At 41.2% G+C, this 27,416-nt stretch overlaps 1 protein-coding gene across 4 annotated transcripts in view; it reads right to left on the reverse strand.

Moving 5' to 3' along the window:
* Window positions 1-12,366, reverse strand: part of ZSWIM8 (zinc finger SWIM-type containing 8) — a 113,940-nt gene extending 101,574 nt beyond the window's left edge. For 2 of the 4 annotated variants that reach the window (XM_070752099.1, XM_070752098.1), the window contains exon 1: window positions 11,195-12,366. In XM_070752099.1, coding sequence (XP_070608200.1) covers window positions 11,195-11,372 — 178 coding nt within the window. In that variant the 5' untranslated portion in view covers window positions 11,373-12,366. The remainder of the gene's footprint in view (window positions 1-11,194) is intronic. The other 2 variants (XM_070752097.1, XM_070752096.1) reach the window with 1 other exon arrangement.
* Window positions 12,367-27,416: the final 15,050 nt, after the last annotated feature.

The raw sequence follows: 27,416 nt of genomic DNA on the forward strand, positions 1-27,416 counted from the left end.
TGATAGGAGGGGGGGAGATCCAGCCCTCGCCTGCTGTTTTATGGGGTTCTGTAGGACTTGGTACTCTTTTCCACCTTAGGAACATGCATGGAAAGAGCCTCGGTGGTGCAGTGGTTAGAGTGCGAAACTACAAGCCACTACTGCTGATCACCGGCTGCCAGCAGTTTGGCAGATCGAATCTCAGTAGCCTCAAGGTTGACTCAGCCTTCCATCCTTCCAAGGTCAGTAAAATGAAGACACAGATTGTTGGGGGCAATAGGCTTACTCTCTGTAAACCGTTTAGAGAGGGCTGTAAAGCACTGTGAAGTGGCATATATGCCTAAATGCTATTGCTATTATATAAATGATTTCAACTTCCCTTCTAGTTTTGCATTTCATTTCCCTGGAAAGGAAACATACATAATGTTGTGGTTAGCTCTGGCCCTGCTCCTGTCCCAAGGACTGTGGATGTGGGGGAGACATCCACATGCTGAAGGCCTGTTTCCCCCCCCCCAATGGAATCTGCTGATGAGGGCTCCTCTGACCAAGAGGACATGAGTGACAGGGAGGAGGAGAGTGTGGCAGACAGCTCAGAAGGAGATCAATTATCTAGCTCCTCCTTGGATTCAGAACAAGAGTTAATGATACAGCCACGCATGCGGAGAGCGATGCATAGGCAACAACAACTGAGAGATTATTATTAAAGAAAATGAGGCCCCCTGTGGTTGGGTGGGGCTGTGGTCATTAGTGAGGCTGCTATAAATAGCAGCCTGTGGGTTTGGCCATTGTGGAAACTGATCATTGTTTTTCATGACTGCTTTACTGACTTTGACTTTTTGTGTGCTGATTTTTCCCTGCTTTGAAACTAAACCAGAGCAAAGTGTGTTTCACTTTGTGAAAGAAGGACTGTGAATTGCCTCACAACTGCAAGCTAAGTATCACAGAACTGATAAGGGACTTGTACAAATTACCAGTTTGGTTGGAGACGAGTGCTCTTTGCTATACAAAAAGAGGGCATAGGTTAAGTGGATTTTCATTATAAAGAACATTGTTTTGAATTTTCAAACGTGTGTGTGTCTGAAATTTGTACCTGTGAATTTTTGGGAGGATTCTACCAGAGAGCCCGACAGAACACATAATAGGAATTCTACCATTCTCAGACCCAGATTAAGAGAATGACAGGTGATGTAATCTTCTAAAAGACTGGCAATGGTACCGTAGTAGTACTTCTCAAGTAGATATACCAGGGTAGAAGGTAGGGCCAGGTTATTCAATGAACTAGTAGGGGAGGAGTTTTGAAACAGATGAAGTTGTGCTGCTTCAAGGGGCATAAATGAGAACAAGTGAAACAAGTCAGCCAAATCATTTTTTTCCTTATTGCTGGCAGATTTTTTTTTTAAGCAGAGGTAAGAAACACCCTGAAATACATAGCAAATTTTATTTTTAGCTTTCAGGCTCAACAGGCTAGTTAGTTAGGTTTGTAGGACTGTTGTATGTTTATCTATGGTGCAAACAATTTTTTTAAACTTTAATTTAAAAGCATAACCTCTCACAAGCTGCAGCTCACTTCATCAAGCACCATAATGTTCGACTGATGGGATTTAAACTGGGGTAAGGAAGAGGGGAAGGAGTGAGGGTCAGAATAGATAGAATAGAATAAAATAGAATAGAATTTTATTGGCCAAGTGTGATTGGACGCACTAGGATGTATGTATGTTTTTTATATTGGGGTTCCTTGTTTTTAGATTTTTTGAATGTACAATTGTTATTTTAGATTTTAAATTATTAGATTTGTCAATACATATTGTTCTTTATCACTGTTGTGAGCCGCCCCGAGTCTACGGAGAGGGGCGGCATACAAATCTAACAAATTATTATTATTATTATTATTATTATTATTATTATTATTATTATTTGCATTTGTGCATATGGTCTCGGTGTACATAAAAGAAAAGATTCCATTCTTTTCTATTACTGGCATCTTATCAATTATAAAATGTGTTTTTAAACAACCCCAACAATCTCAGCAGCTCCTGTGGAAAGGAATAAGTTGTCACACAACAGGAAGATTGAGCAGTCAATAATGGACAATTCTGAAAACATCTATCCTGTCTAAAAGAAGGGAGAAGTCAGTATATATGAGTTTTCAAATCACACGTAATTGCTTTCCTGCTATCAGTGGCCTACCAAATGATTTGGACAACATGGATAGCTATGAACTAATCAAGGCGCACAGCAGCTGTTTGGAGATACGCTGTAGCCACAATTGCTGCTATACATACCTCACTTATCAAGGCACCACACGCGAAAAGGCCTTTTGCCAAGAGCCAAACAAAAACAACTCCTACTACACCACATTTTCAGTAGAAAGATAAATAGGAGCTTGCTGCAATAGAACATTCAAGCTCCAAGCAAAGAAATGAAGTAGAAAACCAAGGTTTCCTATATAAAGCAGAGGATAAATCTAGCCACTTAGAGCCCCTACAGAAATTACATGACCAGAAGTAGCCACGCTGGAAGAACTGGAATATGCAGAGATGATTGAAGCAGACCTTGGGGATAACAAAGAGAATTTGCGTCCAAGATGCGATGAAAGTTGGAACTACAGTACATCTTAACATAGCTCTGAACACCAGATTTGTCAAAAGGAAATTACGGATACTATTGTATCAGTAAAGTAAAGTAAAGTAAAGCTATAGGGAATGATGCAAGCCCAATACATTTCATACATCATTTAGATTTAGAATTTGTACTACAGTGTTACCTCGATTTTCACGGGTTCAAACTTCGCGAATAGCCTATACCACGTTTTTTCAAAAAATATTAATTAAAAATACTTCGCAGTTTTTTTCTATACCATGGTTTTTCCTGCCCGTTCGCCAAACTAATAATTTTTGCAAATTAATAACAAAAAAAATAATTATTGTTAATAAATAATTATGTTTATAAATATCAGGATCACTAAGTGTCTTATTCAATGGTGAGTACCAGTAATAATGGTGAGTAAATGGTTGTTAAAGGAATGGGAAATGGTAATTTAGGGGTTTAAAGTGTTAAGGGATGGCTTGTGATACTGTCCATAGCCAAAAATGGTGTATTTACTTCCGCATCTCTACTTCGCGGAAATTCAACTTTCGTGGGCGGTCTCGGAACGCATCCCCCGTGAAAATCGAGGGAACACTGTACTTCTTATGTCTTAGAATTTATACACTTATGTCATTTGTCAATTCTGAACACATTTCTTTACAGACTTTCCATCCTTCTCAATTTTTGGATTTCAGACTTCCATTTTTAACTTTGTCTCCCTATCAATGTGCAAAGCAGAGATTACAAATAATCTTGGATAAATAGGGAATATGCCAAGAAAATGCTTTGATTGGGTAGGCCATTACTGCCTTGCAACGAATCTATGCCATTGTCCTTTATATCTGTTGGAGGGACCATGAAAATATTATAAAAACAGCATAAATAGAATAATCAATAAAAATTATATCATTGTAATCTAGCACTTTGATAAATTATGTATTGTTCATATAAGTAAGTCTGTTTCTCCTGAATTTTGGATTTCCCTACTAGAATGAATGGGTAATGAATGAATGTAGATTGGGGGGTGGGGAAAGGGTGAAATATTTGAGGTAGGTCAGACAGGGAAAGCAAATGAGAATCACACTGTAATACACATGAAATAATGAACTGGTGGAGCGAAGACAAGAAAGTTGTATTTGAACAAACCTCTTGAAATTCTCAAGAATAAGAAGTTTAAAGAAAAAAAGTAATGTATGAAGCAATGTACAGTGTTCCCTCGATTTTCGCGGGGGATGCGTTTTGAGACCGCCCGTGAAAGTCGAATTTCCGCAAAGTAGGGATGCGGACGTAAAAACACCATTTTTGGCTATGAACAGTATCACAAGCCTTCCCTTAACACTTTAAACCCCTAAATTACCATTTCCCATTCCCTTAACAAACATTTACTCACCATTATTACTGGCACTCACCATTGAATAAGACACTTAGTGATCCTGATATTTATAAACATAATTATTTATTAAGAATAATTATTTTTGTTGTTATTTATTTGCAAAAATTATTAATTTGGCAATCACGTATGATGTCATCGGGCGGGAAAAACCATGGTATAGGGAAAAAACGCAAAGTATTTTTTAATTAATATTTTTTGAAAAAACGTGGTATAGGCTATTCGCAAAGTTTGAACCCGCGAAAATCGAGGGAACACTGTATTGACATAGTAGAAAAATGACTACATAGAAGGGTATGAAGATACAGCAAGTGGATCTTCAGATTATTTCTTTCTTCTTTTTTTGCATACTGCATAACGGTGCTTACTCTGAAACAAGATGGGTTATTTTGCAAGGTTTCACAAGCCTTAGTGATGCCTTTGCAAACAATTCATTACAGTGATCTCTCGATTATCGCGAGGGTTCCGTTCCAAGACCCCTCACGATAATCGATTTTTCGCGATGTAGGGTTGCGGAAGTAAAAACACCATCTGCGCATACGCGCCCTTTTTTTCATAGCCGCGCATGCACAGATGGTGGAGTTTGCGTGGGCGGTGGGGAAGACCCAGGGAAGGTTCCTTCGGCCGCCCAGCAGCTGATCTGCTCGGCAGCGCAGCAGCAGCGAGCAGACGAAGATCGGGGTTTCCCCGCCGCCCACGCAAAGGGGAAACCCCGATTCGGCTCCTTGCTGCTGCCGAGCAGATCAGCTGCTGGGCGGCCGAAGGAACCCTCCCTGGGTCTTCCTCGCTGATGCCACCGCCCGCCGCCCGCCAGCAAGAGGGGGAGAGATAGAGAAAGAGAGAGAAGGAAAGAAAGAGATGAGAGAGGGAGGAAGAGAGTGTGAGAGAGGAAGAAGCAAGATAGAGAAAGAGAGAGAGAAAGAAAGATGAGAAAGGAAGGAAGAGAGTGACGTCATCGGGTGGGAAAAATCGCGATATAGCGTTTCGCGAAGAACGAGATTGCGAAAATCGAGGGATCACTGTATTCTTATTAATTAATTTATTTATTTATTCATTAGATTTGTATGCCGCCCCTCTCTGTAGACTCAGGGGGGCTAACAACAATAATAAAACAGTGTATGACAAATCTAATATTTAAAATAACTAAAAAACCCTTATTAAAACCAAACATACACACAAACATACCGTGCATAAATTGTATAGGCCTGGGGGGGAAGGAGTATCTCAATTCCCCCATGCCTGACAACAGAGGTGGGTTTTAAGGAGCTTACGAAGAAGGCCAACTCTGTGGGGCCTAACTGGTCGCTGGGATTCGTGGGGCAGAAGGCGGTCCCGGAGGTATTCTGGTCCGATGCCATGAAGGGCTTTATAAGTCATAACCAACACTTTGAATTGTGACCAGAAACTGATCAGCAACCAATGCACACTGCGGAGTGTTGGTGTAACATGGGCATACCTAGGGAAGCCCATGATTGCTCTCGCAGCTGCATTCTGCACGATCTGAAATTTCCGAACACTCTTCAAAGGTAGCCCCATGTAGAGAGCATTACAGTAGTCGAACCTCGAGGTGATGAGGGCATGAGTGACTGTGAGCAGTGAGTCCCGGTCCAGATAGGGCCGCAACTGGTGCACCAGGCGAACCTGGGCAAATGCCCCCCTCGCCACAGCTGAAAGATGTTTCTCTAATGTGAGTTGTGGATCGAGGAGGACGCCCAAGTTGCGGACCCTCTCTGGGGGGGATCAATGATTCCCCCCCCCCCCAAGGTTGATGGATGGACAGATGGAATTGTCCCTGGGAGGCAAAACCCACAGCCACTCCGTCTTATCAGGGTTGAGTTTGAGTCTGTTGACACCTATCCAGACCCCAACAGCCTACAGGCACTGGCACATCACATCCATTGCTTCGTTGACTGGACATGGGGTGGAGATGTACAGCTAGGTATCATCCGCGTACTGATGATACCTCACCCCATGCCCTTGGATGATCTCTTATGATCTTCTTGCATATCTTTCTAAAACTTTTTGACTTCTCAGCAATAGCTACCAGTGCTTTCTTTCCTTTTTGAACTATTAGCGTTATCCTCATCTTTATCGTCCCATTTCAATATTTGCAAGCTCTTCTTTTTTTCTGTGGTGTAAAGAAGAATTTTTAGCAATGTGCGGTAAGAGAATTGTGCAAAGCTCTCATCTGCTTTCAAAATGAGCACAATTTCATGTACCACTACTTTTTTCACAGTTTTAAAACCCGCGAAGAAAATATCCCTAGAGTATCGAATCAACAAATGTTGTGGTAGACAATATTAATATCAAAACTTTATTCAGCATGTGCTTCCCTATACTGCTCCATCTGATAAAGTTACCCATCAGAAACCACCAACTCAGTAGAGCAAATTTCTATCAACAAAAGATAGAAATAATACTCCTAATAATAGAAATTATACTCCTTTTAGCCGAAAGCAAGATAAAATTTATTGAAATATTCAAATATCCTTTCAATCACTCCCAAAATACTGTTCTGTTTTTCTAACACGTCGGGCTGGGCTACTTGTTTTTTACAGAAAACAGTTCAGCACAGTGCTCGAAATATATTTGCAATATATGGTAGCGCCTTCAGCTGCTACGTTATTTCTAGCACTATTTCTTGTTGTGGTTAGCTCTGGCCCAGCTCCTGCCCCAAGGAATGTGCACGTGGATGTGGGGGAGACATCCACATGCCGCAGGCCTGTTTTGCTCCCGATGGAATCTGCCGACGAAGCCTCCTCTGACCAAGGAAGTGTGAGTGACAGGGAAGAGGGGAGGAGTTTGGCAGACAACCCAGGAGGAGATCAATCATCTGTATCATCCCTGGATTCTGAACAAGAATTAATGACACACCCACGCATGCGTAGAGTGATGCATAGGAGACAACAATTGAAGGATTATTACAAGAGAAAGCGAGGCCACCTGTGGTTGGGTGGAGCTGCTGTAATTAGTGCTACAGATAAAAGTGCATCTTGGTGTTTTAGCCTCATGGCAGTTTATCTGATTCATTGTTTCGTCAAGATCGTGGTTTTGTGCTGTTCAAGATTGTGTGTGGACTCTCTGGACTTTAGAATTGGACTCAATTTCCCAGTTATTGGGTGAGCAATTGGATTGCATCTAACCTGTGCCTTGTGTGTACCAGAAAATCCCTTTGACATTTAAAAAGGGAGCTGTTTCTGTTTTTCTGTTTATAAAAACTTTTGGGTTTTCCTTTTATCGTGTGGTGTGTGTCTTCCTGGACTAATTACCCTGTAATTAAAGGCGGTTGAAACACGCCGGCAGAACAATTTCTAAGTGATATTTCTGCTTTTAGCCTTTCTGAAATTATAGTGGGGATACTTGCTTGGATAAAGGAACACATTTTAAGTGTCATGGTGTATCAATAATACAGATTTCATTAATTGGCAATTGATTGATCTGAAAGAGTTATGTGCCCAGCAAACTGAAAAAGCTTCTTCGATGAGCTTTTCGTTGGACAACCATGACCTGGATGACTGAGAATCTCCATCCATGTCATGATTGTCCCAAAGTTTTTTTCAAAAGGCAACTAGGCTTCCTTTCTTTTCGAATACCCTTCACTTCTAAAGAAGCAAAGGCTTCAAGGAACAAACAAAGAAAGCTCAGTTGCCTTTTGAAAGGCACTTCTGGGACTTTCACTCTTAGGATCATGTCAAAAAGCAGTCAAATTGTGTCAGATATTACAGTCATTTAGACATTTAACCCAAGTAGTTTAGGGAAATTAAGCTATCATTGCTGTGGTCACCACCTTGTCATTAAGGTAGCAATTCCTTCTGTGTATTTTTATTTATGTATTTATCCCTTGTATATATCACTCATCTAGCCTGGAGGCAACTATATTTTCCATTCCCCATATAAATTTTTGAAAATAATTTTTGGAAGATAAATATTTCTCTGCTATTTTTTGCTGCGATTCTCAAGTGAGTATTTTAGACTCAAGATATACTATAAATATGCATTCCTAATAAGGCTTTCAACTACTTCAGTCCTCTTAACATACAAAGAGCTTTATTATTTGGTGCAAAGCTAAGCACTTGTTGACTCTTATACCATCATAGAAATAATATAGGCAAAGTTCCACTGGCAGCAAATTTTTTCACTGGAGCAATTTAATTGTGCTTTCTTTTGGAGAGTGGCCAGAGTAAAATAACACAACAAATCTGATAGATAAAATAATATAGTATTACTGGCGTACAAAACTTCTCTGCTCCTACTACTATTTATATCCAAACATAGATTCATGATTCTATATGCTAATAACAATTCAATTTAAAATCAAACAAAGCCATCTATTAATTAATCATTTTATATATTATACCTGGATATAATATTTTTGAAAAGTTATTTCAGCACACTTCAACATTTTTATCATTAAAAAAACCATTATTTAAAAATATATCTGATGTTAAAACATTAAATATAACTTAGGAAATAAAAATTAAGAGTTTAAAAATATATTGAAGTGGGAAGGATTTCCAATAACAGAGTGTTCTGGGTCAACTGAAAATAGTATGATTGCTTTTTAATTTTCCCCTCTCATTAAATATTGCAATTTAGCTGAAGAACTCTTGAAGAACACTGGTGCTATCCTGGCTTTTCTCAAAATTAACTTTTATCCTATATTTTATTTTTGCAGTTTCTCATTCCAACACATGTTCAAATCCTGCAATTAAGCAACTATAAAGCTACTTCCCTTCGAGAAGAAAATAAGTAAGTGAAGTGGAATGGATTATAAAATTACAATGGAATATTTTATTTAAATTGTCCAGGTTTCAATTCATTTCCACCACCCAGAGTCCTTAAGGAGTTGAGTGGCATACAAATTGGAATTGAATAAAACATTTCATATTGGCAATCCCTGCAAAAATGCATGTTTAATAATCTGATTGGACATATTCACAATCTTCTTTAATGTTTTTAAGAATAACAGCATCTGCTGCTTTAAGAGGATACAGTCTCACACGATTTAAATCTCATACAACTGATCTTTCATCTTACTCAGCTATTGCATTGACGACCTATAGATCAGATTCAAAAATATTAGTGTCAGTTTCACTTGCCACTAATAAAATACGTATAGAAGTTATTTATTTATGTATATACACAAATACACAGATATAAACATACTTGTAACACTACCAAAGTATTTCTTTCTATTTCTACCACTTCTTTGGTATAATGATTAAAGGTAAGCTAAAAAACAGGAAGACTGTTCCAATCTTAGTTTAGATATGAAGCTCTGTGGGTGATTTTGGGCCAACTCCCCTCTCTCAGCCCTAGGAAGACAAAGAAAAAAACCCTTGAAGTATGTTGCCAAGAAAACTGCAGGAACTTGTTCAGGCAGTTGCCAGGAGTTAAGACTGACTTGAAGGCACAAAATTATTGTGCATGTCAGGGAGCAAAGGCAGGTTATGCCTCCATTGCATGAGATTGCATGTTTGCTAATCAAAAATAGCCTAAAATAAATAAACCTCAGTTCAAAAGTAATGTGAACGTTTTACCAAACACTATTTTTCAGAAAATATACTTTACAGTTTTGTTTATGGATCAAAGGGCATACAAATTCTTATAGTGTACAGATGCACTTTTATTCCAACCCATGCGTGCTTCTACTATTGATATCAAACTTACGTTTAGAGCAGCTAAAGTTATTCATTTAATTTCAACAGAAACAAGAACAGCTGGTTTTAAAATAAAGCCAAGGTTAATCCCAGCTGATGTCAAAAACACATCCGTGCATTTTGCTCGGCAACAATGCAAAAATAGTTTGTTGCTTCCTTCATCCAGGATGTTTCTTCAACTTTCCAATACACACAACAACAGTATCCCATGGAGGCCCCAACCCTCCTCAGATTCTGAACCCAGACAAACTATATGGTAAATTGCTGTTAAGATGAACAAATGCTATGCTTTGTTGGTAGTCTTAAGTTGCAACTCACCCAAGGATATTTTTTACCTACAGGTAAATAGTTCAACTACTTAAGTCACGATATATTATATCATGTTTATGTTCCCTCTCTGTAATAATATAATAATAATACAATAATGTAATTAAAAGGGTCAGGTTGTGTCTATGGCACCAGAAGGCCAAACAAGGAATAATGGATGGAAGCTGATCAAGGAGAGATTCAACCGTGAGAGCGATCAACCAGTGTAACAGAGGTTGTGAGTGTTCCAACAATTTGTCTCAAATGGTATAGGAACTACTGCTGGGGGGGGGGGGTGGACTGGGTGACCTAAAAGGTCCCTTTCCAACTCTAATAATACATCTAAATCTAATTTGAACCAGGCAATATAACATACTAATTAAACCCCTGAGGGAAAATGAGCCAAACCAAGGAATCCAGAACTTTCTTTAAAGGAAAACTTTGGATAAATATGCTAGACAGTAAAATGCTACAAACCCCAGCATGGGTAAAGATGATGAAAGCTGAGGAAGAGCAGCTTAGGAGCACCTGAGCTCCTCAGGTTTTATCTGGTTCTAGTTAACAAGTAGAAATCTATTCACATGTGCATGGACCATTTCTTGCTATTGCAACCACCTTCCTCAACTATGGTTACTCACAGAAACTTATCCCAACTCTCCCACCATCCTCCTAAGGCAAGGATCCTCAAACTTGGCCACTTGTGGACTTCAACTCCCAGAATTCTCCAGCCAGCATAGTCTAGATTTATCAATACCAAAAGCAGAGATGTTTGGTTTGGTGACAGTAGTGAATCAGTAACTTGGCTTGGTGGCAGCATTGCCTCAGATAGAAAGTCCATACAGAGAGTGGCGAGGGCAATGGAGATTACGGAAAGCTCACTTCCTATAATTCAGGATGCTGCTTATAAGCACTGTGTGCTTAGAGCTCAAAACATTGTGGCAAAGTGTGGGGTTAGAGACCCCACACACCCACTTTGCTTCTGTTACTCCCATCCAGGAGGAAGTTACAAAGCATTTCTAGGACTTCCCAATTAGCTGTCTGGAGAATTCTGGGAGTTGAAGTCCCCAAATCTTAAAGTGGCCATTATGGGCAGGGGTAGGCCAGGCTGGCTCTTCTATGACTTGTGGACTTCAACTCCCAGAATTCCTGAGCCAATCATGCCAGCTCAGGAATTCTGGGAGTTGAAGTCCACATGTCATAGAAGAGCCAACTTTGGCTACCCCTGACTTGACCCTAAGGGGTTGTTGGCGCTTCAAGCGTCCTCTTTCTTCACCTTTCATTTTGACGGTGGGGGAGTTGGGTCCGGCTGACTGTTTCCGCCATCCTCTCCAGTTCTGGCACAGGCTCTCCGCCTCAGAGATGAAGGAGCAAAGCGAGTCTTCCTCGAAGCGGTCCGAGTCCTCGAAGGAGAACCTCTCCCCGTCTTCCCACTCGGCGAACATGAGTTCCATCACCCCCAGCCGAGCAGCAGCAGCAGCAGGCAAGGAAAGCGGCAAAAGGCGGCCGGCCGCGCGGCTTCCCCGGCAGACGCAGCCAGGCGGCTCCAGGAGGACAACCTGTATCGTCGCGGCTGCTGCCTTTTCCACGCCGGGAGCTCCACACACAGACACAAGCCCCACGGAAAGCCCGGAGCCAGGCGGGAGAAAAGCCCCGGACGCCCCTCGACTCGCCGGATGCCGACCTACCACCAGCCGGCGCCCAGGCGGGGAGGCGCGCTTGAAGGAGCCCCGGGAAAAGCGGGCAGGCGCGGGGAGTTGGCGGCGCCCCCTTCGAAGGCCATTGTTCGCCCAGAAAGCCTAGAGGCCCATCCCGCGGCGGACCCGCCCCGAAGACACGCGGAAAAAAAGAAGAGCCCGGGGGAGTTCGCTCCAGTTCGGTTCCCGGCCGCCCGGACCCGCCTCTCCGCGTCTCCCCGGGAAAACTCTCTGGGGAACTTGGCGCCAAGTCTCCGGCGGTGGCAACAGCTTCGGCCCTCCCGGAAGGAAAGCGGCCAGCGGAGAGTCACGCATTCACACTGACACGCGTGCACACGCGCTTGGGGGAGGGAGGGAGGAGGAGGAGGCGGCAGGCGCACGGCCGGGCCGCGCGGTGGAACAAACGAGAGGAAGCAAGCAGGCGGCGTAGGCTCCTAAGAGGGCTCCCGGTTCAAACGCGGCTCTTGCCCACCACCCGCTACGGAGGACCGGGCAAAAGCGGCAGCGGGGGCTTCGCTGCTTAAGGCGACGGGGCGACCCTGGCGGGTAACCGGGGCTCCCAAGCCGCTCCCCGGGCGCAGAGGAGGGAAACGGGGAGGGGGCGGCACCACCGTTCCTGCCGCCTCCCCGGAAAGGGCTCGGCTTGAAAGCTCCGCCACCTCCGCTTGACTGCCCGATGTTGCTGCCGTCGCCGCCGCGCAAGCACTAAAATGGCCCCCCACGAGCGCCTCCGTCCCCCCTTCCCTCTCCACTGATCCCGCCCCCTCCAGCTGACGCTGGCTTCCGGCGCGCGGCTTCCGGCTTCCGCCAGAACCGGGGTTTTTTGAGCAAAGTAGAAGTAGGGAGACCAAAGAAATGTAGACATGCCCGTTAAGATTGGTTCCCAGGCCCCCGCTGGAGCGTCTACTTCCGAGTTTCTTGATCCTGGAGAGAGAGAAAGAGAGAGAAAGAGGGAACATACTTGCCCTTTTATAGGCTGGGTCCGTCCTTGCCTTTGGCCAAAGGAGTAACAGCAGCAGATGCTTTTTGTCATTTTTCCTGAGGAATTTTTAAAGCGTTTTCTAATTTTTTATTGGTTTTTGTCTTTAAACATCATGTTATTTTAGTACAGATTTACATCCAATTTCATACATTATTATTTGTTAATATACAATATTTCATATGTTTACATGTCTCATATCATTGTCTTCATCTCATGTTGTCTCACAGTCTTTCCTTTTTTTTTTAGTCCAGTCACATATCATTTAATCCATATTTCATAGTAATCCGAATTATTTTGTCCTTTGAGTTCAATAATCAACATATCCATCTCTGCACGCCTATATATTTTGTCCATCAACATGTTTTCCAGTGGAGTTTTGGTGTCCTTCCGATATTGGGCGTATGCGATTCTTGCTGCAGTAATAATGTAGTGGGTTCCTACCTATATGGATGAGGACACCGCACCAATAGTAAAACTGGAGCAGCACACGCAGCTTTGGGTCTCTGGCGTGCACGCACACACATCTGCCTGCAAGATTTTGCTTCCTGCACACGCACAGTAGCAAAATCTCGCTGGGATACACATGCACATGCCGAAAACCCAAATCTGCGCACCCAGTGCACCGGTAGTGGCGGTAGCGGAAACCCCCGCCTGGTGATAATATGTGACAGTAAATGTTGTATGTTTTTCAGATGCTGTTTTCTTCTGCCGATGACTCTAAAGTGTGCAATAGGGTTGATATTCCTGGAGGTGTCTGTAATATGGCAAATGATTTAGCTTTACTAGATAAGTGGTCAAAGCAATGGAAACTGCACTTTAATGTTTCCAAATGTAAAATAATGCACTTGGGGAAAAGGAATCCTCAATCTGAGTATTGCATTGGCAGTTCTATGTCAGCAAAAACTTCAGAAGCGAAGGATTTAGGGGTAGTGATTTCTGACAGTCTCAAAATGGGTGAAAAGTGCAGTCAAGCAGGAAGATTGTGGGAGGGAGATTGTGATCCCGCTGTATAGAGCACTGGTGAGACCACATTTAGAATACTGTGTTCAGTTCTGGAGACCTCACCTACAAAAAGATATTGATAAAATTGAATAGGTACAAAGACGGGCTACAAAAACGGTGGAAGATCTTAAGCATAAAACTTATCAGGAAAGACTTAATGAACTCAATCTGTATACTCTGGAGGACAGAGGGGAAAGGGGGGACATGACTGAAACATTTAAATATGTTCAAGGGTTAAATAAAGTTCAGGAGGGAAGTGTTTTAATAGGAAAGTGAACAAGGGGGCACAATCTGAGGATAGTTGTGGGAAAGATTAGAAGCAACGTGATAAAATATTATTTGATTGTAGAGTAGTAGATGCTTGGAACAAACTTCCAGCAGACGTGGTTGGTAAATCCACAGTCACTGAATTTAAACATGCCTGGGATAAACATATATCCATCCTAGGATAAAATACAGGAAATAGTATAAGGGCAAACTAGATGGACCATGAGGTCTTTTTCTGCCATCAATCTTCTGTTTCTATGTTTCTTATTCCCAATAACAAGAAAAGCTTTTTAACAATGCTGATGCCCCCTCAAGGTGACTAAGACAAATTGACCTTCGAGCTACAGCTCAGAGTGCAACCAGGATTCTGCTTTCTTCGGTTCCAAAAGGCCTTTAAGGGGACAAGGGGCTTCCACCTCCCTGGAAGTCTGCCCACTTTAATTGGAATAAGGATAAAATAAAATAAAGATCTTTTTATTGATAGTAGAACCAACAACAGCACATAGTTCTGAGACAGCTGACAAATTGGTTTGATGGGTACATGGATTTTTATAGGGTTCTGAAATACTGCAGTAAATTGTGCAATGCACTGAGCCTGGTGTCTTTTACTATTCTAATGTTGGTGGTTAATTGTATTATATCCTAAAAATCATGTCCTGTTCTTAAAATTTGGTTAAATTTTAATCCCATCAATTGGAGCTGAAAGTGTTTTGTTTGTGAACAGGCTGGATGGGCACAAAATATCCATCTAAAGACTGCTGGAAATTGTTGGGGCTGCTTTCTGCCTTTATGAATAGCATATTTCTCCATTTCACCTTTGGGGAAATATAATACTGTATTCTGGCCATTTATTTATTTATTTATATTTATTTATTCAATTTTTATGCCGCCCTTCTCCTTAGACTCAGGGCAGCTTACATGTTAGCAATAGCACTTTGTAACAGAGCCAGCCTATTGGCCCCACAATCCGGGTCCTCATTTTACCCACCTCGGAAGGATGGAAGGCTGAGTCAAACTTGAGCCGGTGATGAGATTTGAACCGCTGACCTGCAGATCTACAGTCAGCTTCAGTGGCCTGCAGTACAGCACTCTACCTGCTTTTCCTACCATGAACGAGTGCTTTCCACGCATGCGCAGCAAACAAAAAACCACCCTCTGTATCAGCACTGGTGAGCTGAGCTGTTGTTTAGCTCAGCTGAGACGCAGCAATACGCTCTGCTGTGCGAATCAGCTGTGCTAAAAAAAAAATAAGGTAATGTAGGACCGTGAACGGCGGGGGCAGGAGGGCGGGGCCAGCCAAATGTGGTATTTGCTGGTTCTCCAAATTACTCAAAACTTCCGCTACCAGTTCACTCGAACAGGTCCAAACCGGCTAAATGCTACTTCCGATTCTGCCTCAAAATTCCCCAAAATATTTCATTCTCTTTAATCTAGTGCAGTGATGGTGAACCTTTTTTTCCTCGGGTGCCGAAAGAGTGTGCTCGTGTGGTATCACACATGTTTCAATGCCCGGGGAAGGCGAAAACAGTTTTTCCTGTCCTCAGGAGCCCCTCTGGAGGCCAGGAACGGCCTGTTTCCCAACTTCTGGTTGGCCCAGTAGGTTCATGTTTTGCCCTTCCCAGGCTTCAAGGGCTTCCCTGGAGCTGGGGGAGATTAAAAACACCTTCCCCCATCCCCCCAGAGGCTCCCTGAAGCCACAAACACCCATCCTGAGCCTCCGTGGGAGCCAAAAATCAACTGGCCAGCACACACATGCATGTTGGAGATGATCTAGGACAGATCAGACATCAACACCCGTGAAAACGTCCAAAGATATTTCACCAGAAGAGCCCTTCACTCCTCCACTCAAAACAGAATACCCTACGAAAATAGACTAACAATCCTGGCTCTAGAAAGCTTAGAATTACAGCGCCTAAAACACGATTTAAGTATTGCCCACAAGATCATATGCTGCGATGTCCTACCGGTCAATGACTACTTCAGCTTCAACCGCAACAACACAAGAGCACGCAACAGATTCAAACTTAATATTAACCGCTCCAAACTTGACTGTAAAAAATATGACTTTAACAATCGAGTTGTCGAAGCGTGAAACTCATTACCGGACTCAATAGTGTCAACCCCTAACCCCCAACATTTCTCCCTTAGACTATCCACGATTGACCTCTCCAGGTTCCTAAGAGGTCAGTAAGGGGCATACATAAGTGCACTAGTGTGCCTTTCGTCCCCTATCCAATTGTCTTTCCTTTATCTCATATATCATATATATTTTCTTCCTTTCATATATCTTCTCTATTTTTACATATTATCTTTATATATATTACTTCATGTCTATTCTCTTCCATATGTATTGTGTATTGGACAAATGAATAAATAAAAAATAATTAGATATAGCTCCTCGTGCCACCTGTGGCACCTATGCCAATGATCTAGTGATTTAAAATTGAAATTGATTCATCAAAATAGAAGTGTGTCATAACTGTTGCACATTATCTATGAACAATTGCAGGATCAACTTGTTATTTGTTTTGGAGTTGCAAAAAACGAAGCCACTGTAAGTCAAACAACTTTCCCTTACATTTTTTAAAAAATAATTTATTTATTAATTATTAATTATTTATTAATTAGATTTGTATGCTGCCCCTCTCCGTAGACTCGGGGCAGCTAACAACAGTAAAAAACAATATAAACAAATCTAATATTAAAAGTAGTTTAAAAACCCCAATTTAAGAAACCAATCATACATACAAACATACCATGCATAAATTTTGTAAGCCTAGGGGGAAGGGAATATCTCAATTCCCCCATGCCTGACGACAGAGGTGGGTTTTAAGGAGCATACGAAAGGCAGGGAGGGTGGGGGCAACTCTGATATCTGGGGGGAGTTGGTTCCAGAGGGTCGGGGCCGCCACAGAGAAGGGTCTTCCCCTGGGTCCTGCCAGATGACATTGTTTAGTCGACGGGACCCGGAGAAGGCCAACTCTGTGGGACCTAACCGGTCGCTGGGATTCGTGTGGCAGAAGACGGTCCTGGAGATATTCTGGCCCGATAATGAAGGACCAGAGGTGATAGGATAGCAGTGTTCTAATATTTGAGAGACTGCCACAGAGGGGGTGAATCTATTCTCCATTAGGAAAAAAATTCTATAATTCCACATGTAAAGCTTTGGATTTCAAATATACAGTAGGTGATTGAACAATTTTTTTGAGAAAATTATATATTTAGTAAGTTGGGAAATCATATTACCTCTCCCTTTCCGGGGAAAAAGTCTTCAACGAGCCTAGAGAACATTGAGAGTTTAATATTTTCTTTTAAACAATTACAAAATCAGGTCAACTTGGGATATAGGTTGGCTTATATATTGGCTTGTTTTATTTAATAGAATAGAATAGAATTTTATTGGCCAAATGTGATTGGACACACAAGGAATTTGTCTTGGTCCATATGCTCTCAGCGTACATAAAAGAAAATATAGATTTGTCAAGTATCATGTGGTACAACACTTAATGATTGTCATAGGGGTCAAATAAGCAATGAAGAAACAATCAATATTAATAAAAATCTTAGGATATAAGCAACAGGTTACAGTCATACAGTCCTAAGTGAAAGGTAATAAATAAATAAAAAACGATGATAGGAATGATGAGAAAAACTAGTAGAAATAGAAGTGCAGATTTAGTAAAAAGGCTGAAAGTTTTGAGGGAATTATTTATTTAGTAGAGTGATGGCGTTCAGGGGAAAAACTGTTCTTATGTCTAGTTGTTTTGGTGTGCAGTGCTCTGTAGCGACATTTTGAGGGTAGGAGTTGAAATAGTTTGTGTCCAGGATGCAAGGGATCAGTAAATATTTTCCCCGCCCTCTTTTTGACTTATGCAGTATACAGGTCCTCAATGGAAGGCAGGTTGGCAGCAATTGTTTTTTCTGCAGTTCTGATTGTCCTCTGAAGTCTGTGTCGGTCCTGTTGGGTTGCAGAACCAAACCAGACAGTTATAGAGGTGCAGATGACAGACTCAATGATTCCTCTGTAGAACTGTATCAGCAGCTCCTTGGGCAGTTTGAGCTTCCTGAGCTGGTGCAGAAAGAACATTCTTTGTTGTGCTGTTTTGATGATGTTTTTGATGTTAGATGATCATTTTAGGTCTTGAGATATGATAGAACCTAAAAATTTGAAGGTCTCTACTGCTGATATTGTGTTGTCTAGTATTGTGAGAGGTGGAAGGGTGGAAGGGTTTCTCCTAAAGTCTACCACCATTTCTACGGTTTTGAATGTGTTCAGTTCTAGATTGTTTTGGTCACACCACAAGGATAGTTGTTCAACTTCCCATCTGTATGCAAATTCATCATTGTCTCAAATGAGTCCGATCATTGTGTGTTATTGTGTATTTTTTTCCCTTTTTGTATATGTTCATTTTTATTTTACCTTGTTTTGTGTATGACTGCAAAATGATTACTTAAAACTTTGATGGTTTTTTTAAAAGCATTTTGAAATGTATGATTTTTATTAGATATTCACATTTTACCTCTGTATGAATACACATGTTATTTTGGCTATTTTTTCATTCCTGTTTTTTAAAAAAATACTCCCCCCCCCAATTAATTACATTTCATTTCAACAGTTAACAGAACAGCTATAGTTCATTTCAATAGTTAACAGCTGTCGTTCTGTACCTAGAGAGGGTTTACCAACTAGCTTTGTATTTCTCCAGTATTTAGAAGTGGGGTTTTTACATTTTTTTTTTCATGTAGAGAGGTCTGGAAGCACATTGTAAGCTAAGAAAGAAAAAAAATGGTAGTAATTAACATTGGCAGCTGTAATTACACCTTACAGTAATAACACAGAACAAACAATTAGATAATTAGAGTGCCTTGTCTTTTTTTGAGCCTCTGTGTGAGGTGAGGAAAGAAAAGAGTATGCTGAATTTAGTTGTATAAAAGGGGACCGTTTATGGATAATGCAAACAAATGGTTCTAATACTATATTACACTAGGTACAGATTTGCCAAAAAAAAACCTGTGGCTATAGTCCAAAGATGGGCTACAAGAATGGTGGAAGGTCTTAAGCATAAAACGTATCAGGAAAGACTGAATGAACTCAATCTGTATAGTCTGGAGGACAGAAGGAAAAGGGGGGACATGATCGAAACATTTAAATATGTTAAAGGATTAAATAAGGTTCAGGAGGGAAGTGTTTTTAATAGGAAAGTGAACACAAGAACAAGGGGACACAATCTGAAGTTAGTTGGGGGAAAGATCAAAGGCAACATGAGAAAATATTATTTTACTGAAAGAGTAGTAGATCCTTGGAACAAGCTTCCAGCAGACGTGGTAGATAAATCCACAGTAACTGAATTTAAACATGCCTGGGATAAACATCCATCCTAAGATAAAATACAGAAAATGGTATAAGGGCAGACTAGACTTCTATGTTTCTATATTTCTATATTGTTTCACAGGATTAATTTCATTAAACTCTGTGAGAAGAAAAGTGTACATTATTTGCAAGATATCATTTAGTATTTTCACACTAATATCACTTAAACAGTCACTGACTTGAAAATATACTCAAACCCAAAACAGTTTTTTAATCAGAAAATGGAGTTTGTGTTTATATCAAATTTATATCTGATTATAGAAACATAGAAGTCTGACGGCAGAAAAAGACCTCATGATCCATCTAGTCTGCCCTTATACTATTTGCTGTATTTTATCTTAGGATGGATATATGTTTATCCCAGGCATGTTTAAATTCAGTTACTGTGGATTTATCTACCACGTCTGCTGGAAGTTTGTTCCAAGGATCTACTACTCTTTCAGTAAAATAATATTTTCTCATGTTGCTTTTGATCTTTCCCCCAACTAACTTCAGATTGTGTCCCCTTGTTCTTGTGTTTACTTTCCTATTAAAAACACTTCCCTCCTGGACCTTATTTAACCCTTTAACATATTTAAATGTTTCGATCATGTCCCCCCTTTTCCTTCTGTCCTCCAGACTATACAGATTAAGTTCATTCAGTCTTTCCTGATACGTTTTATGCTTAAGACCTTCCACCATTCTTGTAGCCCATCTTTGGACCCGTTCAATTTTGTCAATATCTTTTTGTAGGTGAGGTCTCCAGAACTGAACACATTATTCCAAATGTGGTCTCACCAGCACTCTATATAGCGGGATCATAGTCTCCCTCTTCCTGCTTGATTATCCCTTTTAGGAATTTATAGCCAAATGCCATTGCATAAGGACTCTGATCACGGGGTTCCCCATCAAGATTCAAGTCCTTTGGAGCTGTTTATTTCAGTAAGGACTTTTCTGCTATACAGTATAACTGTTGTTTTTCTTTCAGTGGGGCCAGGGAGGTCAAAAAAGGCAAGATGGCAATCATTGCTACATAATCAAAACTACTTCCATGCAGTCATCTTTATTATTTAGCATTGGTTTAAATACAACAATACACCACTGTAATCGAATTTTGCTTGCATTACAGGTAATGGCCATTGCACGACATTTTGAAACTTGCTGAATTATCTGCGACCAGGAAGAGGGGTCTTTACCGTTTTGGCTTCTGATATATTTAGAGTAAATTAGATGTGGTCCTCAGGTTATGATAGCAATTAAGACTGGAATTTCCACTGGTAAATTAATGTGGTCCTAAAGTGCAATGTTATGGGATTATGCTGCTTGGCAATGGAAGTTCATGTGTGTCAAAATCAAAGGATCACATGAATCATTAAGTGAAGACCTTACATGACTGGGACATACCGTATTTTTCAGAGTATAAGATGCACTGGAATATAAAATGCACTTTAGTTTGGGGGGAGGAAAACAAGGGGAAAAAATTCTGTCTCTGCCTTCCAGCAATTTGCCTCCCAGCAAACAGTGAACAGTACTGATGTTGTGGTTAGTTCTGGCCCAGCTCCTGCCCCAAGGACTGTGGATGTGGGGGAGACATCCACATGCTGCAGGCCTGTTTCCCCCCCCCCCGGTGGAATCTGCTGATGAAGGCTCCTCTGACCAAGAAGACATGAGTGACAGGGAGGAGGAGAGTGTGCCAGACAGCTCAGAAGGAGATCAATTCTCTAGCTCCTCCTTGGATTCAGAACAAGAGTTAATGATACAGCCACACATGCGGAGAGCGATGCATAGGCAGCAACAACTGAGAGATTATTATCAAAGAAAATGAGGCCACCTGTGGTTGGGTGGGGCTGTGGTAATTAGTGAGGCTGCTATAAATAGTAGCCTGTGGGTTTGGCTATTGTGGAGGATTATCTGATCCTTGTGTTTCGTGACTGCTTTACTGACTTTGACTTTTTGTGTGCTGATTTCCCCCCGCTTTGAAACTAAACCAGAGCAAAGTGTGTTTCCCTTTGTGAAAGAAGAAGGACTGTGAATTGCCTCACAGCTGCAAGCTAAGTATCACAGAACTGATAAGGGACTTGTACAAATTACCAGTTTGTTTGGAGACAAGTGCCCTTATACCAAAAGAGGGCTTGGTTTAAGTGAATTTTCATTATAAAGAACATTGTTTTGAATTTTCAAACATGTGTGTGTGTGAAATTTGTACCTGTGAATTTTTGGGATGATTCTACCAGAGAGCCCGATAGAACAACTGATAATGTATACTGTTTGCTGTATATTTCTGTGCATGTGTGCCTGACACATAGAAATAGCAAAGAATTAGAGAAATGTACATTATGGCAGTATATTAATGCCAGAAAGTTTTCTTAAATGTAAAATGCAGCCTTCTCTGTGAGCACGGGTGCAATCGCCTCAGCCTAGCTCCAATCGTGCTTCTGTCATCGTATTTCAATCAATTCCAACTTCTTGTGAAAGAGAAAGATCTCACTTTAGAAAGGCTTTATTTATGGAGATAATTAGAAGAGAATTCTGCATTTGGATCTCTCTTCTTTGACTTTCTCTTAAACTCTCATCTACAAGTTCAGATATTCGAGTAGAGCATGCTACTGGTACTCAGCTCTCAAGAGACTTAAATAACTCAGGCTTCCCTTTCACAATGTTACTTCCTAAATGAAACTTATTTACTTTTTTATTACACAAGCATCAACCTCAGGAATACTTTCTTTGAAAAATTATCTCATAACTTTAGTATTTCTTCCTTTTGTTGAATCAAATGGCCCGGATAAACCAAACACTGTACAGTGATACCTTGTCTTACAAACTTAATTGGTTCCGGGACGAGGTTCTTAAGGTGAAAAGTTTGTAAGATGAAACAATGTTTCCCATAGGAATCAATGGAAAAGCGATTAATGTGTGCAAGCCCAAAATTCATCCCTTTTGCCAGCCGAAACGCCCATTTTTTGTGCTGCTGGGATTCCCCTGAGGCTCCCCTCCATAGGAAATCCCACCTCTGGACTTCTGTGTTTTTGCGATGCTGCAGGGGAATCCCAGCAGGGGGATCTCAGCATCGCAAAAATGAGCACTTCACTGGCAACGGAAGTCCGGAGGTGGGGTTTCCCATGGAGGGGAGCCTCAGGGGAATCCCAGCAGCACAAAAATGGGTGCTTCGCTGGCAACGGAAGTCTGGAGGTGCAGTTTCCCATGGAGGGGAGCCTCAGGGGAATCCCAGCAGCACATAAATGAGCACTTCACTGGCAACGGAAGTCCGGAGGTGGGGTTTCCCATGGAGGGGAGCCTCAGGGGAATCCCAGCAGCACAAAAATGGGTGCTTCGCTGGCAACAGAAGTCTGGAGGTGGGGTTTCCCATGGAGGGGAGCCTTAGGGGAATCCCAGCAGCACAAAAATGAGCACTTCACTGGCAACAGAAGTCCGGAGGTGGGGTTTCCCATGGAGGGGAGCCTCAGGGAAATCCCAGCAGCACAAAAACGGGTGCTTCGCTGGCAACGGAAGTCCGGAGGTGGGGCATCCCGGCGGCGGCAGTGGGTTTGTAAGGTGAAAATAGTTTGTAAGAAGAGGCAAAAAAATCTTAAACCTTGGATTTGTATCTTGAAAAGTTTGTATGACGAGGCGTTTGTAAGACGAGGTATCACTGTATTAACAAAAATGAATTCAGAATACAAAATTTTCTATCGTTCTCTGAATTAATGCTTAAATTACTTAGATAAGTAATAATTTATTACTTGTAAATCCCAACCCAAATTGATCTGATCAACTGCCAGTTGCTAAATAAAATTTATTCTCACATTTTTACTTTGAAATTGAAATGTACAAGTGTGGCTTTCAGTAATATACTTTCCAGAGCCTTCAGTGAATAAGGACACATTCTTTATTCTGGGAAACTCTGAAATAATTAATAGCGCAATCTTACACATGCTTGCTGAGATATAAATATTTCAATATTTAATGAGAGTTGTTTCCGAGTTAATAGGAATGAATCAAAACCAAAATCCCAACGCAGTGTTCCAATATAGCTGAGAGCATATATGTTACTCCAACACTCCGCAGTCTGCATTGGTTGCCGATCAGTTTCCGGTCACAATTCAACATGAACAAAAGAAGGCGGATAAGAAAAAATAAATGATTTAAAGAAAAGTGACAACCTACAAGAGAAAATGGTAAATACTGAGGTTACAACACGCTTCACCAGAAAATAATTTAAAACCAAAAATCAACCATAACTTACCTCCTAAAGGGAATATAAGTACAAATACTATATAATATGCTAAGCCAGTGTTTTTCAACCAGTGTGCCGTGGCACACTAGTGTGCCGCGAGACATGGTCAGGTGTGCCGCGAAGAAGGAAGCTCAGGTTCTGGTCTCGCAACTTTTTGCTGAGAGAGAGAGAATGAGAGAGAGAGAGAAAGAAAGCAAGAGAGAGAAAAAGAGAGAGAAAGAAAGTGAGTGAGAGAGAGAAAGCAAAAATGAGAAAGAAAGAAAGCAAGAGAGAGAGCGAAAAAGAGAGAAAAGAAAGCAAGAAAGAAAGAAAGCAAGAGAGAGAGAGAGAAGGAGAGGAAGGGAGAGAGAGAAATGAGAGAAAAAAGGAGAGGAAAAAAGAGAAATGAGAAAATGATTGAGACAGAGAATGAGAGGAAAGAGAGAGAAACAAAAGAGAGAGAAGTGACTCTTGATTTAAAGCATATGATAAAAAGCACACAAAGAATAAGAGAGAAAAAAACCCCAACCCTCACCTGTTTTGGAAATGGTTCAAGAGCGTGTATACACACACAAGGGTGGGGAGGAGACGGATGGAAAAGGAGAGGAGAGTGTCTTAGGGTGTCATTTTGTGTCATTTTGGTTGGTGGTGTGCCCCAGGATTTTAAAATGTAAAAAATGTGCCGCGGCTCAAAAAAGGTTGAAAATCACTGTGCTAAGCGAATAGATATTGCTATCAATGTACTTAAATAAGTAACTACATTTTAAGAATTTTTGTTTGTTTGTTTGTTTGTTTGTTTGTCTGCCATGTGTTGATTTGGCTTTGTATCAATATATGATGTAAAACATTTATCTTGTGTAATTGTGTATATATGTAATAAAAAACTTTTATAAATAAAAAACCCACCTCTGTCATCAAGCGTGGGGGAACTGAGACATCTCGCCCTGCCTATGTAGTTTTAGGGCATGATATGACTGTATGTATGTTTTTTATATTGGGGTTCTTTGCTTTTAGATTTTTAAATGTACAAGTGTTATTTTAGATTTTGAATTATTAGATTTGTCAATGTATATTGTTTTTGTCAGTGCTGTGAGCCACCCCGAGTCTGCGGAGAGGGGCGGCATACAAATCTAATAAATAATAATAATAAATAACAATAATTAATTCCTCAGAATTGGTATAATGAGAAATATGCCCACACTCCAAGAAAAAAAGCCCAGATTTTCTATGAATCAGAAAGACATGGAAGCAATGCTTTGTTGTATTAGTTTTATTTACAAATGTACAAGTGTTTCATAATGGTTGGTCGGAAGGCACTCTGCAGATCTAGAAGTCCATCTTTTTCTTAGGAGAAATGCCTTCACCTCCAGGTAAAGCTAATAAGGTTGTGTTCTGCCGGGCTCTATGGTATGAGTCTCCCGAAAATTCAAGGGTACAAATTTCAGACAGACACACACACAAACACACACACTTGAAAGTTCAAAAACAATGTTCTTTATCACAAAAATGCAAAAGAAACAAAGCGCCCTTTTTGTATTGCAAAGGGCCTCCGGGGAGCAGGAGAAACTGTTTTCGCTTTCTCCAGGCATTGAATTATGGGTGTGGGCACTCGCGTATGCAAACCAGAATATCTCCGGGACCGCCTTCTGCCGCACAAATCCCAGCGACAGATTAGGTCCCACAGAGTTGGCCTTCTCTGGGTCCCATCGACTAAGCAATGTCGTTTGGCGGGACCCAGGAGAAGAGCCTTCTCTGTGGCAGCCCTGACCCTCTGGAACCAGCTCCCCCAGAGATCAGAACTGCCCCCATCCTCCTTGCATTTTTTAAAGATCTCAAGACCCATCTCTGCCGCCAGGCATGGGGGAACTGAGACATCTTCCCCGGGCCTATATAGTTTATACATGGTATGTTTGTGTGTATGCTTGCTTTTAATAATGGGGTTTTTAGTGTTTTTTAAATTATTAGATTTGTTACATTGTCTTTGTTATTGTTGTGAGCCGCCCCGAGTCTATGGAGAGGGGTGGCATACAAATCTAATAAATAAATAATAATAATAATAATAATAGCACGGCCCACGCTCTTTCGGCACCCGAGGAAAAAAAGGTTCGCCATCACTGTACTAGCTGGTCATCTGTCAAAAATTGTTTAGGGTTTACTTGAACGAGGTTGGACTAGGGTTAAGGTTAGGGTTGGAAGGTCCTGCAAGGCCCCAACGCTGTTAATCTGTATCTGTATCTATAAACATTCAGACAAGTTAGGCAGGAATACTCAGGGGCTTAGCAGTCAGAAAAAGAAACTTAGGCTAGTCTCTTTCACTGCCAACCCACACTCAGTAAAAGACCTTGGACTACTAATATCGAATGACCTAAGTGCTAAAGCCCACTGCAACAATATCGCCAAAAAAGCTTCTAGAGTTGTTAACCTGATCCTACGCAGCTTCTGCTCAGGCAATCTCACACTACTCATAAGAGTCTACCAAACTTTTGCCAGACCCATCCTAGACTACTGCTCATCTGTCTGGAACCCATACCACATCTCAGACATCAACACCCTTGAAAATGTCCAAATATATTTCACCAGAAGAGCCCTTCACTCCTCCACTCGAAACAGAATATCCTACGAAAATAGACTAAAAATCCTGGGCCTAGAAAGCCTAGAACTACGGCGCCTAAAACACGATTTGAGTACTGCCCACAAGATCATATGCTGCAACGTCTTACCAGTCAATGACTACTTCAGCTTCAGCAGCAACAACACAAGAGCACGCAACAGATTCAAACTTAATACGAACCGCTCCAAACTTGACTGTAAAAAATATGATTTCAACAATCGAGTTATCGAAGCATGAAACTCATTACCGGACTCAATTGTGTCAACCCCAAACCCCCAACACTTCTCCCTTAGACTCTCCACGATTGACCTCTCCAGGTTGCTAAGAGGCCAGTAAGGGGCGTACATAAGTGCACTGGGGTGCCTTTCGTCCCTGTCCAATTGTCTTTCCTTTCTCTCACTTATCATATATATTTTCTTTCTTTCATATATCCTCTCCTCTAAGTTCACTTTACCCTTATATATATTACTACATGTCTATTTTTCTTCCTATGTATTTGTGTATTGGACAAATGAATAAATAAATAAATAAAATAAATAAAAATAAGAGAAGTATTAGTAAACAACATAAGGCAATCATAGGTAATATGAAAACAAATCTGTCTTGCAAGCTTTGTACAGATTTTAGGAAAATTTACTTCTAGCAATATTATATATTCAGAAATAGAATTATAGCAGAGTTTACAGTCGTTTCAACAGCATTTTTGTCCATACATCTTAAAGAATTTATGGCTAATATTGGAAAAGCTATCCAGTACAGTGGTACCTCATGATACGAACTTAATTGGTTCCAGGAGGAGGTTCATAAGGTGAAAAGTTCGTAAGATGAAACAATGTTTCCCATAGGAATCAATGTAAAAGCAAATAATGCGTGCAAATCCTTCAGGAAAATCCCAAACTTTTGAAGGGAGGCGAACAGAGGGCAGGGAGGAGCAGCTAAAGGGGGTGGATGGAAGAAGCAAGGCTAGGCTAAAGGGTGAGTGGGAAGGAAGAAAGGCAAGGGGGGCGCTCCTCCCTTTTCTTTCTTCAAAAGACACCCTTTCAGTGCCTGCAAGCAGGCTGTTCTCCTACTTTTTAAAATGCAAACTCTTTCGCCCTCCAAGCCACCCCTCCCTTTTCTTTCTTCAAAAAAGGGGGAAAAAAGGAAACCCCTTCATCCCAGCAGCAGCGGCTTAGGTTCGTAAGGTGAAAATAGTTCGGAAGAAGAGGCAAAAAAATCTTAAACACTGGGTTCGTATCTCGAAAAGTTCATTAGAAGAGGCGTTCGTAAGATGAGGTACCACTGTACTGGCATAATTAAAGGTTAAAGCTATGGCTCTTTGCATTTTAAGTCCCACTTCATAAAGCACCATTAATCCATCTTTCGGTTGATTGTTC

The sequence above is a fragment of the Erythrolamprus reginae genome, chromosome 5, assembly GCF_031021105.1.
Source record: "Erythrolamprus reginae isolate rEryReg1 chromosome 5, rEryReg1.hap1, whole genome shotgun sequence".
Classification (NCBI taxonomy): domain Eukaryota; kingdom Metazoa; phylum Chordata; class Lepidosauria; order Squamata; family Dipsadidae; genus Erythrolamprus; species Erythrolamprus reginae.